The sequence below is a fragment of the Lissotriton helveticus genome, chromosome 6 (assembly GCF_964261635.1).
Source record: "Lissotriton helveticus chromosome 6, aLisHel1.1, whole genome shotgun sequence".
Taxonomy (NCBI): Eukaryota; Metazoa; Chordata; class Amphibia; order Caudata; family Salamandridae; genus Lissotriton; species Lissotriton helveticus.
In genome coordinates, this window is record NC_136067.1 from 678,184,721 (window position 1) to 678,202,371 (window position 17,651).

At 45.1% G+C, this 17,651-nt stretch overlaps 1 protein-coding gene across 1 annotated transcript in view; it reads right to left on the reverse strand.

Annotated features, from left to right (window-relative positions):
- Positions 1-17,651, reverse strand: part of ME1 (malic enzyme 1) — a 1,446,246-nt gene that overhangs the window by 741,421 nt on the left and 687,174 nt on the right. Inside the window, exon 6 of the mRNA XM_078648140.1 lies at positions 6,725-6,828. Coding sequence (XP_078504266.1) covers positions 6,725-6,828 — 104 coding nt within the window. The remainder of the gene's footprint in view (positions 1-6,724; positions 6,829-17,651) is intronic.

Genomic DNA, 17,651 nt, shown 5'->3' on the forward strand with positions numbered 1-17,651 from the left:
TCCCTTACCATAGCTATGCCGCAGAGGCATTATCATAAAAGGCAGACACTGGCGGTAAACATGCTCAGTCCAATTACCATGAATGAGACTCAGGTAGTGAGACTCACTGTCAAGAAGTCGAAGTCAACAACGAGTTACAGACTTTCCCTTTGATGGTGTCAAAACACTCACCAACGTCTTCTCGCCTTTTGCACAGGAGGAGCCAGGACAAACTCCTCCAGAGGAATCCCCGGGGGCGTAGCCCTTGATGTCACGGGGAATCGACCAATCAGAAGAGCAGCCAGGTGAAACAAGAAGGCTGGACTCCCTGACGAACACGAAAGCGGTGTCCTCCGGAGAGAAAGGAGAGTTCGTAGCGTGGATGGTGGAGAGCAGGAACAGGATATTCCCGAGGCGAGCAGAGCGGTTCCAGAAGAAGCTGAGAGAGGGTGTGACCGATATGACATCAAGCCAGGAGGGCCACCGGACCGCGTCTCGCCCACCCACCCTACAGGAGGGGGGTGGCTTGCCGAGGTACGGGTGAAATTCCAAGGGTTCACGGGACACAGGAGGGGGAAGGGCGTTGTATAGAGTGAGGTCACGTTGGGGTCCACTCGGTGTGGGGTTAGCGGTGACCTACTCCCTCACTCCTCATCCCTTGCTATTGAAAGGAAGTCTTCCCAACCACTGACACCGGTATTATCTTGTTTTTCTTTTAATACCACCGGCAAAACTATTTCCTGGAAAGCAGACAGACATGTTACTAACCCCAAGTCCAGGAGAAGCCCTGGTGAAAACGGGACCCTGCAATTCAGCAAGCCTGTCCCCTGAAAAACCAGATGTTTGCCATTGTTGTTTTTTTGGGGGGATTTATAAATAAACACCCTGACTCACAATTATCTCTTGCACCTATTCCTTTTTGGCTACCTCTGGTGTAATACTGATCCCACATTGTGACAAAGTGGTGGAGAATATGGGCATAGCCTCTGTCGCTACAAGATGGAGAACATCATATATCAGCTAAAAGAAGGCTAAACCAAGCTGGAATGGGCCGTCGAGTGGGGTACCAGTCAGGCTAAAATGGACAAGGCGACTTTTACAGCTGCCATACAGACTCAAGCAGACAACTTGATGAAATTGGCTGAAGGACACAACCAGCTCATTCTGGGGCTAGGACAAGGAAGAAGCCCTGCACCACCTGGCACTGTTATCCCCCTACAGAAGTATGTGCCTGGGGAGGATCCTTTAGCATTTTTCCTTAATTTTGAAAGGGCTGCCAGGGCCAGTGGGTAGCCCACCAACTGATGGCTCTTCTATTTGGCACCATTGCTCACAGCAGAGGCTCAGGTGGCGTACCAAACCATCAATAGGGATGGAACTGCTGTGTATGGGGTAGTGAAACAGCACATCTCGGACCACCTAGGCGTCGATGATGAGTCCCACTGCCTTAGGTTTAGGCAAGAACGTGGAGCGGCGGGTAACACTCTAAAAACGCTTTTTTTCAAAATGAAAGATGTAGCTGACCGCTGGTTAAAGCCACAAGAAGATAATCTCGATAAAACAAAATTTATCTCATACTATATTTAGAAATCCTTCCTTATGGCACCCAGAAGTGGCTTTGACAGCATGCTAATTTAACTATCGAACAGGCCGTTGAAATGGCCACTTTATTTATTTACCCATGCCCAGGGCTGTGGACCGTCAAGAGAATTCGATAAACCCTAAAAAGGTCCTGTGGCATCAAGGTTGGAGAGAAGGCTTGTCTAAAACTACCCAGAGGCCCCAAGAGTTAGACCTGGGAGATCTGACCCTCCGTCACCTCTAGCCCGCAGTGCTTTGAGTGTGGCAAGTGGGGCCATATAGCTCGCTTCTGTAGAAAAAAGAGAGACAGACCTGAAGAGGAGCCTATGGACGTCAGCTACACCCCCAGATCGGTTTTGTTTACACAGGAGATGGGACATGTGTATTATGTAAGTCTCATTGTAAACAATCAGGAAGTAAAAGCCCTCCTTGATTCAGGGTCTAAGCATTCAATGGCCAGGCGGGATATGGTCCTTAGTTCACAGATTGCCTCAGGGAGGAAGGTTGGCATACGGTGTGTACATGGGGATGTCAGGGTCTATCCTGTAACTCAGTTCCCAGTACGCACCAAGGCAGGTATCCAAACCGTTCTCTGTAGGAGTTCTTACCTCTTTTCCTGAACCATTGATCTTAGGAGTAGATACTCCTTGCTTTTCCCTCCTCCTTGCTAGTGCCCTGAAAACAGATACCCTCCCAGAAAATTCACACAACGCCCTTCTTACCTCAGAGCCATGGGCTATGGACAATAATTTCAGGGGGGCCCAGCTGAACGATGCATCCCTTTGATATGCATGGCAGAGAGCGCAGAAATCAAAGAACACCCAACATAAAATGTATCCTTGCTTCATAGAACAACATGAGCTGCTATACCGTGTCGCTAAGGAAGAGGCTACACCTCAGCTGTTAGTACCCACGGGGTTTAGGGATCAGATCCTGTACTTTGGATACTCTAATTTGTTAGCAGGTTAAGTGGGAGCTGGAAAAACCAGTCAGGCGAATTTGGATAACTTTTACTGGCCTGGCATATACCTCCAAATCAAAAAGTATTGCCAGGAGTGTGAGATATGCCAGAAACGAAACCCCTACATCCCTCCGAAGATACCCCTACAATGCCTACCCATTATGGGGCGGCCTTTTGAGCGTAAAGGAATGGATTTGCTAGGGCCTCTTCCTACATCCAGCAAAGGCCACCAGTATGTCCTTATGATAGTAGACTACGCAACTCGCTATCCTGAAGCCCTCCCCCTGAAGACAGCCACTACCACAACCATATCCCAAAAACTCATAGAGGTGTTTTCAAGAATGGGTTTTCCAAAAGAAATACTCAGAGATCAGGGCACGCCATTTGTATCCCGCCTCATGAAGGAAATCTGTAAACAACTTAATATCATTCATATAAAAACATCCGTATACCACCGCCAAACGGATGGCCTCGTAGAAAGGTATAATGGAAACTTAAAGCTCACGTTAAAAAAACTCCTGTCAGGGGACGGAAGAAACTGGGATAAGCTTCTTCCGTTAGCATTATTTATTATCAGGAGCACAATACAGTCAAGCCTGGGTGTCTTCCCTTTTGAACTCCTGTTCGGTAGGCGACCTCGCATCCTCCTCGAAATTACAAAAGCGACATGGGAGGAACAAGTAGTGGCTGAAGCACATGCCTTACTGGTTTATGCCAACCAGGTGAAGGCAAGACTTCACAAATTGAGAGCATTAGCGCAAGACCAACTAGACAAGGCCCAAACACGACATAAAATACAATACGATAAGGGGGCGAAGTGGAGAGAGTTTAATGTAGGTGACTGGGTATTAGTACTCCTCCCTATCTCCTCTCACAAATTCAGAAAGGAATTTCTGGGTCCTTTTGAGGTCCTAAGGAGATTCAGGAAGACCACCTATGTGCTCTGTCTTCTTCCCAACAAAATCCAGATGTACCACGTAAACATACTAAAAAAATGGTTAGGTGCTCCTCCCAAGAAACCCTGCAGTGTCTCATTCGCCACCCTGGCTCAGACTACAGTCCATGACACCATTCTTGGTCCCGAGCCTAGTATTAGGGAGAAAGAAGAGCTTCAAGCCCTTCTCCTCTCATTCTCTGACATCTTTCCAACCAGCCCAGTAGAACATCTTTAGCCACTCATTCAATACCTACCCTTGAGGGTGTTGTGGTCAAGCAAAAACCCTATCGGGTCCCCGAAGCACGTCGTGCTGCATTACAAACAGAGGTGGCCGTTATGTTAGCCTTAGGGGTAGTCGTACCCTCAAAAAGCAATTGGTGTTCACCCGTTGTTCTTGTTCCAAAACCAGATGGAAGCACCCGCTTCTGCATTGATTTCAGAGAAGTAAACAGCATCTCCAAACAGGACGGGTACCCCCTTCCCCGGGTGGATGATTTGATTGAATGCCTGGGTGAGGCTCGCTACATATCCACTATCGACCTCACCAAAGGCTACTAGCAGATTCCTCTCCACCCGGAGGACCAAGAAAAGACTGCTTTCTCTACCCCAGATGGACTCTTTCATTTCACCGTATTGCCTTTCGCCCTTCATGGTGCTAGCTTTCAAAGACTTATGGATACCCTTCAAAGAAATCACCTGGGTTATTCCTCAGTCTATTTGTATGATATTGTTGTCTTTAGCAAAACGTGGGGGGAGCATCAATCACACCTGTCTGCAGTACTTACTGAGTTGAGGGAAGCCAACCTCCATATCAATGCCAAAAAGTCCAAATTTGCCTTCCAAAAAGTCAAGTACCTGGGCTACTTGTTAGGGAAAGGGCTGATCAAACCACAGTCTGAAAAGGTAAGGGCCATTCAAGACACCCCCTTTCCCAACACCAAATAAGAATTAAGGGCTTTTTTGGGCTTGGTCGGACACTATAGACGGTTCATTCCCCATTTTACGCAAACAGCAGCACCCCTCCCTGATCTGCTAAAAAAATCCACTACGGTCAGTCCTATTAAAAAACCCTCTGAACAGGAAATTCAGGCCTTTATTGCCCTAAAAACATTATTGACCACTTCACCTGTACTTCTCACTCCGAACTTTCAGAAAACATTTATTCTACAGACAGAGCTTCGGGGGTAGGGATAGGAGACGTCCTTTCACAACTAGACTATGAAGGACTAGAATGCCCCATCCTGTATATTAGCAGGAAGCTCTTCACCTGGGAAAAGTATATCCAACCATTGAAAAGGAGTATTTGACCCTAAAATGGAGTGTGGAAAAACTCCGGTACTATCTGGAGGGACGTTAATTTTTGCTATATACAGACCACGATCCTCTCACTTGGCTCCAGAGGAGTAAAGGGAACAATGACAGGGTCCTTCGCTGGTTTTTAGCCCTGCAACCCTTCCGCTTTGAGGTATTGTCCTGTAAGGGCAAGGACCAAGGCAATGCAGACTACTTATTCCGGTTTCCTCTTTCCCCCGATCGGGGAATCCCGGGGGGACGGGAACGTGTGTCACGAAGTCGAAGTTGACATCAAGTTACAACTTTATTTCCCTTTGATGGAGTCAAAACACTCACCAACGTCATCTCGCCTTTTGCACAGGAGCAGCTGGGACCCTTTAAGCAAACTCCTCCAGAGGAATTCCCGGGGGCGTGGCTCTTGATGTCACGGGGAATCGGCCAATCAGAAGAGCAGCCAGGTGAAACAAGAAGGCTGGACTCACGGAAGTGGTGTTCCCCAGAGAGAAAGGAGAGCTCGTGGTGTGGATGGTGGAGAGCAGGGACAGGATTTTCCCCGAGGCGAGCAGAGCGGTTCCAGAAGAAGACGCCAAGCTGAGAGAGGGTGTTACAGAGGACAACATCAAGCCAGGAGGCCAACCGGACCGCGTCTCACACAGCTACCCTCCAGGAGGGGGGTGGTTTGCCAAAGTACGGGCGAAATTCCAAGGGTTCACGGGACACAGGTGGGGGAAGGGCGCTGTATAGAGGGAGGTCAAGTTTGGAGTCCACTCAGTGTGGGGTTAGCGGAGACCTACTCCCTGACTCCTCATCCCTTGCTATAGGAAGGAAGTCTTCCCAACCACTGACACCGGTATTATCTTGTTTTTCTTTTAATACCACCGGCAATACTATTTCCTGGAAAGCGGACAGACGTGTTACTAACCCCAAGTCCAGGAGAAGCCCTCGTGAAAATGGGACCCTGCAATTCAGCAAGCCTGTCCTCTGAAAAACCAGATGTTTGCTGTTGTTGTTTTGGGGGGATTTATAAATAAACACCCTGACTCACAATTATCTCTTGCACCTATTCCTTTTTGGCTATCTCTGGTGTAATACCGATCCCACATTGTGACATTCACCCAAAGTTAAAGACCAAAAACCACAAATAAAACCTGGGGGACTAATTGCAACTAAATGTATTACAAATATGCTAGTTTGGTGTCCCTGTACTGCACACATGTGAGAATCTACGATCACGTCTCAGTAGGTTTTTAGTGATTGCAAATACAGAAATTTTACTTTTATGGATAATTTGATGCTCTGCTAAACTGTAACCCTAAACCACTTCTGCCTTCTATTTCATGGGGTATCCAGCTCAATCTTTAAATGATTTTGGTCCAGTAGATGCCATGGCCACAATAAGCATTGATACTGGCACCAAAAGGTTTTGGTATCACAACTGAGCCGACTGATGGGTTAGTCAATATCCCGACACTAGTGGTTCCCTGACCATTGGCATTTAACAAGTGTAAATTATGCCTTCTGGGAGTGAAATCTGTCATTCTCATGCATGCTATTCAATGTGTTCACAGAGTGTTTACCAGAGGAGAATTCCCCATTGCAGATTTTAGCACTTCATTCACAAATTAGAGATTCCAATACCAACCAAGTCCAAATTGGGCTCATACTGCTTCAATTCTTTATAAAAGTAATGCACAGACTGAATGTAATACAACTGATTAAGGTTCAAATTATAGGGCAGAGAGAGCACTGATGAAAACGTATCTAACCGTTGCACTACAATTTCAAAACAGCATCCCAGTCAGGACCATGAAATTATGCAAAACTAGCTACTAAATGCAAGAGGCAATATGGCTATATACTTTTCACTTATTTTCTGACGCTGCATCACTATACAGCCTACAATAGACAATACTTTCTGAAAACACAACAGTTCTTTCGCCTTGATGGAACCTTTAAAGTAGTTGAAAAAGTACCTGTCAGTCACAGCTTTCATGAATTCCTCCAGAAGATCATCATAAGCCTGACCTCTAACTCTTTTGTGCCGCAATCCTATGTACAGAGGATCTTTGAGCAAATCCTGGTAGAAAGAACAAAAGGTATTTGAAATAACACGTAATCATAATCCTTTTAAAAGATTCCTACTGCAAAGCAATACATACAATAAAAATAAGGAATGGTTAGAATGAGCATTCTAAAGAAATATTTTTCAAAGGGGCATTCTTGTGAACAATGTCACAATAGGTATCAAAACCCAAATAGACATCAACAAACAAAGGAGCATTCTTAATGAATTTTAGGTATGCAGAGCGTGTAAAGACATCTATATTTTTCCTGTATACTGTTTGGACTCTGTAAGATATTGATTTGGACCCACATTTATTACCGTCAAGAAAAGATTGACAAAGGCTAAATGTATGTGGTTCTTTATATCAACAAATATGTGTTGGTACAGCAATAAAGTTAGCATACTGACACAATAATAATTTAAATGACAGAATTGTATCAAGCAATACAATTTAAAAATCAAATTCAGAACTAGGTAAAGTGCATATGAACTCGGAAAAGATGCAAAAGATAGAGGAGCCTCTGCTCTTCTTCTTTATTCTATAATACATCATTTGCTATGGCCATTCTTGGGTAGCATTTCAGTTTCTCTACAATGTTACCATTCAAGTGAAATCTCTGTATAAGGAAAAACTGCATGCAATTGAATGTGATGTAAGAGCAAAGAATAACAATCTTGGGGCATATTATCAAGGGGATTTATCTCCGCTTTGTTGGCTTTAAAAGCCAAGAAAGCGGAGATAAAATTATCTCCCTATTACCTAGCTGTCGCTAACACCAGTTAGCGACAGCTAGTAGGAGATAGCGACCATCTTGGGCCCCACTTTGCATGTCAGTGATATTTATCACTAATGACATGCAAAGTGGGCGTTCCAAGATGTTAGCGACTGGAAACAGTCGCTAACATCGCTATCTCCTATTACCAACTTTTGGAGATATTCGCGCTAAGCGCGAATATCTCCAAAAGCTAACACCTGCCCTGAGCAGTTCTTAGCCATGTTATCCAATGGGAGGTGGATAACATGGCTAAGAGCATTAGCTCGGTAATGCATGAATATCGCTGACTTTTCAGCGATATTCATGCATTGCGGCCGTTTATCGCATTTGCGATAAACCTTGGTAATACCAAGGTTTATCTGCGATAAAAATTGCCGCAGCTCAGCTGTAAAATTTTGTCTCTAACCAAGCAATAGCGATAATTATCGCTATTGCTTGGTAATATGCCCCACTTAGTGTTCTATTTAGTACAAAAGCACCAGCACTCTTTAGAGCCCACAGAATACCTAGGAGAGCCTCGATTTGATGAGACTAGTTGTATGACTATCGCTGACAAAACATCTTGTGTGCCTTCTTTCAGTGCCCTGTATCCCCTACCTCCTGTTTACCGTCAAAACTAAGCACAGTGTTGGATGTGTTCAGCACTGCTGATGGGAAAGGAGACTGATGGGCTCCATATAATTCCTACTGCAACATTTGGATCTGTATTTTATTGGTTACTTGACTCTGACGTCATGACATCCAGCCAGAACTGGTCCATAGAATTCTAAGTGAACCCCCTCCTCCAGGATTCCCAACAAATCTGCTCTCTTCTCTCCCCCAGAGGAATTGAAGAGGCCAACGTCAGTGGCCTTGTGACATGGTCTAACAAAGTTCCGGAAAAGTGAAAGCCCAGGATGTTCTTCTACTCCAGACAGGGGTTTGTCAGATTTGGCATTCTTCCTTTCTCTTCTAAAGCTCCCCTTTCTTCTCAAAGTATCGCTCATGGGTTTAACAGTTTAAAAGGGGTGTTTCCAGCAGCTGGGTGTTTCTTCTCAATCCATAAAGTCACATCCAGGCCTCCACCCTATTGCACCACATGTTGGATAATTTTACAGATGACAGAATCAAGTGGTTGCCTGCATAAGCTCTCCCTTGCACTTAGCCACATGCCTAATGGACACTGCAAAAACGGGTTCTTCCCTCCAAGACTTCAAAGATGTATCTTGGTGTGACTGGTGCCTGAGGTCTGCCTGTTCTCCTGCTGTCCCAGTGGGAAAGGAATGCCCAGACATTTCAGTGAAGCATCAGGTAATCAGTCGATTCAAACGTCTTCCCCATATTTTTACTCCTCCAGGAGAAGTCTTATCCCATCTACATAGAACCAGAGTTGGGAAGTGGCATTGAGGCACCTGCTTCTACCCGCTGGCCAGAAGAGTAATTAACTTGGCCCAGCAGGGCAGTTCAAAGCCTGAATATCATTATGGGATGGCTCAGGGAAATGTTGTAACAATAAGTGCATGTGAGAAGGTCCAAATATAGCTGAATTAAATTCATTGTTGATCAGAGCCTTTTAAAACACTGGGAAAGCTATGGTAAAAATATATCTATGGTGAGCTTATCCAAATTATCATTTTTGAAGATTTGCAGCTGTAAAGGCAGTAAAGCACCACAGAGTTTTCGGGAAAGCACTGAAGACTAATATGCTGGTCAAAAGGAAATGGAATATTTATTTTTAGTTTCCTAAATGAATTATAAGACCTAGAATTCAAAACTCTGGTGGGGTAGTGGGTTAAGTGTTTGTTTTTCTGATCTTTAGGTTCTGTCTTTTTTTAGCTTCCAAAGTTAGATGTCAGTTTGTTCCAGATAGCTTGAGGGACACATGACAGTATACAGGTTGCTGGAATTGTTTTGAATGCATCTTAATGTATTGTAACTCTAGCATCAAGAGGTAGCCATTGCAGTACTCTGGGCACAGGAGAAATGTAGGTCATATGTTCTTGTACCAAAAAAAACCCTTGCATTGGAGTTGAGTAAATCTTTTATATGACAAGTGAGGAAGATGGGGTACCCATAGAAATAGTGCCTCCATAGTCATTTCTGGGCATTGAAAAATGAGGTGGAATTACCTATAAAACACGGCTTTGGACTTGAATGCTACATTCTCAATCTCTATTGCCAAAGCCAAATGAAAACTCAAACATAGCCCCAGATACTTGACTTCTGTGGACAAGGATGAAGAGAAGCCTTCACTATGTAATTATGCAAGGCAGGCTGTCTTAAATCTCGTATCTTGTTGGCAATCGATCAGGAGCATTTTCTGGGGTATTGAGCTTAAGGGGATTATATAGCATCCATCTCTAGAGGATCAAAATAGTGGTAATGTTCTGACCATTTGGGATATTCAGATATCTGTGCCACAATTAAATATGGGAAACGGCCATTACAACGAAGCCTTTACAACGAAATCGTTAACCACGCATGCAGTACAACGCATGCGTGGTTAACACGAAAGCCTTTACCACGCCTACCTTTACTACGCGGTTTGTAGTAAAGGTATATGTGGTAAAGGTAAAAAATTTAAAAAGGGGGGCTTGGGGGGGTCTCCCCCCCAAAAAAGAAACTCACCTGAAGTCACGTCGGGTATCAGCGTCGTTTAAGAGAAAACGGAAAATAAACTTCCGCTTTCTCTTAACGACGTATGACGTCACCACGCTAGTAATTGTGGTAAATGTTATGCGTGGTAAACGAATTCCGTTGTAACGCATGCGTGGTAAAGGCATGCGTTGCAACGGAATTCGTTGTAACGTCATATATTCTTAAATATGTGTGTAATTCAAATATTGATGGTTGATATGAAAGGAGGAGAATCAGGTAAACATTTCACCAATTACATCCATGCATGAGTATAGGACCACAGATAGACTATAATAATTGAATGTATACAGAGTTGCAGTCAAATCTAGAAGGATGAGGAAACATGTACTATCATACAACATGTGATGAATGTCCTCTAGAATAGTGGTTTTGAATAGTTTAATAAACATGCAGAACTAATGCCTCCATAGAAGAAGGTCAGCTTTAGATGACTTAGTTATCTTTGTAAAAATATTCTCAGTAATGGGCATGAAGTTCGACCAGTTAGTAATAATATATTCTTTAATGTATGAGGTTAATTAAAACCATCACAATTTAAATAAAAATAGAGAGCCAAGCATACAAAATAAGAGAAACTCTAGGCAGAATAGAAGAATGCACAGATTAAAACAATACAATGTGCTAAGACGATAGTTCAGATGTCATGTCACTTTTACATAGAAGATCAAGGTACTAGCTCGACCAGTTATTTGTGTACCTCAAGATCAAGAATTGTGGGGGATTTGATGCCGATGGTGGGAGTGTCAGTCTTCAGGCTGGAGTTCTGTACAAGCTATATCTTGTTAGAGAAAAAGTCAAAACATTCAACATATTTGCACTCCGATTTTGGACAGCAGAATTTAGTCTCACCAGTTTCATAAGTTCTTTGGGACACAGAAAGAGTTGGTGTTGGGTATTTTCCCTGCATGGAAGAAACTTGCCCTATATCAGATTACTTGTTGCATTAACTAAAGTGATAATTGATTTTAAAGCCTTTCATATTCTCTGTTGTCTTTCTAGTTTCCAGAACTCCCTTAAGGAACTTGGCCGAAGCAATCAAGTGCTGATTTGGCCCACTGTTTGGCATGAAAAAATATCTAGGGGGGGATAAAAAGTTTAAAAGTAGCAATTTGTAAATATAGATAGTGCTACAAAAGAACATTTTTTAATCAATATCTGCAAGACAAGGAGTATGCCAGAAGTAGTGAAAATGTGAATGACTGCCTAACTCTGAGTGTGGCTGATGAGAGTGACTGAATGACTGTGCTATTTTTTTAATTTCAAATTTGTTTTATTGGTTTCAAGAGCAAAAATGATAGGCAAAGCAAAACAGTAGGCATGCAGCAGGCATATATAGCGAGCGAGACAGACAGGCACGTCTTCTCTAAGAGTCATCAAGGAAGCAAGTAAAACATGCCGACACAGAGATGCACTGCCGATATTATGGTGAAAGTGCCGTGTAAGAAAGTCAATTGAACAGAACAAGAAGAAGAACCAAGCCCCCCTCTCTTCACCCAACATCCCCCCCTCCCCCTCCCCGACCAGTATGCCGTTTGTCTGGAACTTCTGGAATGACATGTTCAAAGTGGTGTGCTTCAAGGTGTTCAAACTCATGGGGGATCTCGTGGTGGTCCTGTGAGTCGTAGAATGCGGAGATATTTTGGGCATGTGATTTCGTGAAATTCTCTAGACAGAGGGACAGAAGCGGCTGCCAGACCTTCTGAAATGAGTCAGCTGTGTGTGTGAGCGTGGCCTGGATACGTTCCATGCCTAATGTGAACCATAATTTATGTAGCCAGCCAGTATGGGTGGGTGTGGTGGTGGATCCCCAGAGTGATAGGATATGTTGTGACGCAGCTTGCATGGCAATGCCCATCTGTTTGCCGCGAGGAGACCTCAGAGGGAAGGTAAGTGCGTTGGGCAGCCGCAGGATTGTGTACGCCGGAAGCGCGGGATTTCAGTTTCAAAGGTGGAATCGATATCGTCCAGAACTGCTTTCCAATAGCTCTGCAGTGCGCGGCTGTCCCACAGGAGATGGGTCAAAGTGCCCTTTTCACCACAGCCCCTCCAACACAGCGCACTTCGAAGTGGGTTGCATTGATTGAGTCTGGCCGGGGTAAGGTGCCAGTATATGGCCAATTTCACTGCCGCTTCCCTGGCACTAGCATTGCGAGTTGTGTGTGCAGCCCTGTAGTATACAAACCCCCATTCCTTGGGTGACAGTGCCCTGCCGAGTTCTGATTCCTAGCGCTTCTGTCCCGCCGTTTTACCTGGGCCGGCCACGGGAGATAGCATCTTGTAAAGGTCTGAAATAAGGTGCCTATCTGAGTCTTTCGTCACCAGCCACTTTTCGGATGGTGTCATTTGCCGACTAACTAGGGTGCGCAGTCCGGGCTCATAAGCCAGTGGCGGAGTTGAAAGTATTGGAACATGTGGGGCTTGGTCACTCCGTAGCCCTGTGCAATATCGGCGAGGGGGAGAAAGCCCTTTAAGTCAAAGAGATGGCCGGCAGAACGGCAGTTCGTACCTCGCCACTGTGGAAAGGCATGAGGATCAGTGCCCGGCGGGAATTCCGGGTTGTCGAAGAGCGGAGTGAGTGGGGATGGGAAAGTCGTTAGGTCTCTCTTAACCGCCACCATGTCCCAGGTCTTCATAATGGTGCGCATGATGGGGGAGCGGAGGAGATATCGTGGTCTGTGTTGGCGGGCAAGGAATGGGATCTTCCACAGTGACGTCCGGGACATCGCCCTATCCTGAAATAGCCACCTCTTCTCGGACTCAGGTCTCTACCGCTCCACCAAGTAGCGGAGTTGTGAGGCTTGAAAATATTGCAGGAGATTAGGGATCCCGAGACCCCCCTCGTCAACACCTCTGTACGCCACTTGTCTATGCAGCCGTGCGCGTTTCTTTTCCCAAATGAACTGATGGAAAGCGGTCTGTAAGTCAGCAAGCGCGCCAGGTGGCGGTAGTACTGGGAGAGTCTGGAAGACATACAAAATCTTAGGTAGGGCTGACATTTTAACTGCCGCTACGCAGCCTAGCAAGGAGAGGGGTTGTTCGACCACCGCGTAAGGTCTGCTCGGATTTGGGAAGCAAGCGTTTTATAGTTAAGGGTCATCGTCGAGTCTGTGGAGGAGGTGAGAGTGATCCCTAAGTATGGGAGCTGTGTAGAAGATTGTAAGTCGCATCCAAAGTCCGGCGATGGGGTGTGAAGGTGGGCGTTGCTACCCAGAGGCAAAATCAAGGATTTCCCCCGGTTGATTTTGAAGCCAGATACCGCTCCAAAGCTCTCTAGTTCCTCCAGGAAGGCAGGTATTGAGTGGGACGGTCGGTCGAGAGCAGCAATGATATCGTCGGCGTAAAGCCCCACTACGTGAGGTTCACGGCCGAAGGTAATGCCGCTGATGCTTGGGTTGTCACTGATTTTCTGCGCCAGGGGTTCCACGTACAAGGCGAACAGGAGGGGCGAAAGAGGGCACCCCTGGCATGTGCCTCGTTGTATCTCGAAAGGGTCCGATTTAAGGCTGCCCAATCGGACCCGGGCCATAGGGTGGTAGTAGCAGCTTGCGATCCAGGCTCGAAAGCGGTCGCCTAGCTGGTAACGCTGCAGGACCTTCTGCAAGTAGGTCCAGTCGACTCGATCGAACGCCTTCTCTGCGTCAATGGCCAATAGCGCCGAGTCCGAGTTTTGGAAGTGAGTCTTATCCACGAGGTGCAGTAGCCGTTTAGTATTATCACTGCATTGGCGGTTTGGGACAAAGCCCGATTGATCCGGTTCGAGGATACCCGGTAGGCAAGGGCCTAAACGGGCCGCTAATACCCCCGTGACCAGTTTCAAATCCAAATTAAGTAAGGAGATGGGGCGGAACGCGGAGCAGTGTGTCGGGGGTTTGCCCGGCTTGGGCAACACTACTATCTCTGCCGCCAGCATATGTGGGGGTATGGAACTCGGGCCCTCGAAGGAGTTAAATAACCTCGTGAGTACCGGAGCTAGTACCTGGCCGAAGAGTTTATAAAAGCCTGATGAAAAGCCATCAGGTCCAGGTGATTTGAGCGGGCGTAGGCGTGAGATGGCGGCCAGGACTTCGTCCAGGCGAATAGGAGCCTCTAAGGCCTCTGCGTTCGCCCGAGACAGTGGCGTGATGTCCGCCAATTGCAAGTACGCATCGATGGCGGCAGGCGACACTTTATCCTCGCTGTACAGGGAGGCGTAAAAGGAGCGAAAGGCGTCAGCAACCTGTGCCTCTTCGGTAAGGGTCTCACCGGAGTCGTCTAGGAGAGTGGTGATTTTCGAGCGCTGAGTCTTGGCTTTTAGGGCACTGGCCAGAAGGCGCCCGGTGCGGTTGCCTCCTACATAGTATGTATGGCGGAGTCGAAGGGCGGCGAATTCCGCTCTGTCAGTATCAAGGCTGGCCAGTTGAGCCCTAGCGGCTTTCAGCTGGCGCCAAATTCTCGGAGCGCAGGCGCGGCTGTGAACCCTTTCGAGTTCAGCTACTTGTGCTGTGAGGTCAGCTCTCTTTTCTTTGCGGAAATGTTGTTAAGCGTCATTTCTCCTATTATCAAGGATTTCACTAACTTTGTTAGTAATAAAAAAAAGCAGCGCTAACCGCTATGATACTGTACATATCTCATTTGTGAGGAATTGCTCCCCGGATTTTAAGTTTTTTCAGAACAAAAATGCGTTTCTATACATTGTTCTCTCTGTGTGGATGTGTTGTTGTAAGGTATTTGCTCTCATTTTCGAAAGGATTGCCACAAATGCCAAAGAAAATTGCAAAGAAAGAAACCTATATGTTTTTATAGCATTCAAATATTGTCTTTCATCATCTTCTGCAGCTGTACATTACTTATGGTGTTTTCTACATCGGGAAACCAGAAATGCAAAACGACTTTGAATCATGCCACTACTAGGCAGTACATGCCCTCACAAGGCCCCATCCGTTCTCATGACTTTTGCCCTCCACGTTTAATGTTATGTTTCTAATAATAAAGTGATTCTAATGGGAAAGAAGAAGGAAATACCAACATTATGATTCAGTGCAATTAGTAACTAAATCAATGCGAAACTTTTTTTGGCATGGGTGACAGTATACAGATAGAAAGCAGAATAGATGTTGTAACCCATATTTGATCAGGGTACATTTGTTACCACAAAATGAAATACATATAAATGAGCAGACCACCAGGAAAATATTTATATCGAATTACATATTTTGGCATGATTTGAAAAATTCTGCGAGAAAAACAGAAAAATATCAACTTGAAACTCAACAATGTAAGATTCATTCAAGCGGGACAGAGTCTATTGTGTGGATTGTGAGAGGAAAGGGAGAAATGTTATTGGGAAGAACCTGTTGTTTTCACCCCAATATTTTTGGGGTAGCACCCAGTAAATCCTCTTGGCCCAATAGCAAAATGTACCAAATGTTAAAAAGTTGTCTCGGCACTGCATTTTAGGGTCTCTGTAGTACTCCTGTGTTGGCTATTGATGCTCCATGATGTAGGCCATTGGAATTGTACCAATGTGATAAGATGATTGAGGTGATTGACTGGATCCTCTGCGTTGGAGTGTCCTCATGGTGCGGAATGTCGAGATGGTCAGTCGGTGACTTGTGGGATCATGGAGAGGGATGGAGAGTCTACCAGCCTTCCTATCTTGCTTCTTGCAATGATGCAACCCTCATTTGGGGTTAGGGGTACTTCCGGAGGGCCAGAGATCTTACAAAGGATATTGGTGTTCAACATTATGGGTAGTTGTTCAAGCCATGGCACCGGAAGGTCTTGGAACAAATGTCTTAACATGGGTACTGATGTCCTACAGTGTTTATATGGTGAACACGAGCTGACATTCTAGAATAAAAATAACTGAACTTCAAAAAATCTTAACTGCCCCTGCTGAAGCATCGAAATAGTAGGCTTTGTGGGATTGTTTGGTGCATTTTTTGTTTCTAGGCTACAAGGAGAGTTAAGGCTTGGATGACACAATAGTTTCCATTTAACTGTCCTAAGAATTTTTCCAAAGGAATGTTGAACAGATAAACCTTTACGGCCTATATATTTGGTAAATTATATATATTTCGCTGTTCCTGAAGGAGGCTGGCATCCTCATTGCATCATAATACTTATGTTGTGCTAAAGGTGGATTTTTTTTTCTGTATTGGAATGCAGGCTAGATAAATTAAGCATTAACAATCGACACCGCAGCATATCTCTCAACAGTAGATTGGATCGTTCATATGCATCCCTTGGTAGCAATAGTGTATTGTGCCAAAAAACTGAGGGGCATATTACCAACAAATAGCGATATTTATCGCTAAGTAGGGTTCGCGGCAATATTTTTATCGCTGCGCATAACCATTTTTTATCGCTGAGATAACTTGCTATTAGCAAAGTTTATCTCAAAAGCGATAAAAATCCAGGCGATAGCAGCGAAATGCGTGAATATCGCTGAGAATACAGCAATATTCACACATTAGCGACAAAATGCTCTTAGCCATGTTATCCACCTCCCATTGGATAACATGGCTAAGAACTGGTCTGGGCAGGTGTTAGTATTTGGAGATATTCGTGCTACGCCTGCCTTGCTAATAGGCGATAGCGACGTTAGCGACTGCTGTCAGTCGCTAACGGGTTGGGTACGCCCACTTTGCATGTCATTAGCGATAAATATCGCTGACATGCAAAGCGGGCCCCAAACCGCTCGCTATCACCTACAAGCTGTCGCTGATTGCTGTTAGCGACAGCTTGTTAATAGGGCGATAGAATTATCGCCGCTTAGCGGCCGAAAAACGCCCGCTAACGAGGCGATATTCACCTATCGCCCTCCATGGTAATATGCCCCTGAATTCTAAAATTGATTTTGTTATAACTAATTGCCCCATTGGCCTTTGATATCTCTGAGCATTTGGACAGGCATTTACTGAGGCATACTCTTCCTACTGACATGGTGTGATGCCTTTGTGAATACGCACAAATGTAACCATTTTGAGTATTCACAAACCTGCCTATGAGTGTCCCCTTGCAACACTGGAAAAGGTCAGATATTTACTTATGTCAAGGGAATTAGTAAATTATTTACATGGATGGCAGGGAAGAACACCCAAATTTGGCATTGTGTCTTGAGAAAAAAAAGGAAAACGTGTATATTTTGTGTAGTGAGAAAGTTAGCAGATGCATTTTCCAGACGTAGGCATGGAAACTTGCGATGGTTCCGTATTTTCAGGTGTAAGATGGAAACTTTTGTGAATTCCAAAAAGTTTAAACTTGCTCCCCTATTTAAGGTCAGAAACTTGCAGGGGGGATTTCAAACTTTTCTATGTATTTATTTATGTATGTATTGGTATTTGTACAGCCTGAACTTAGCAGAAAGGCAAGTGGCTTCTGTATAGAGCCAACAAATGTTTGACGACATAGCTGGGTTCTGTTTGTGATGTACTGTCCTGT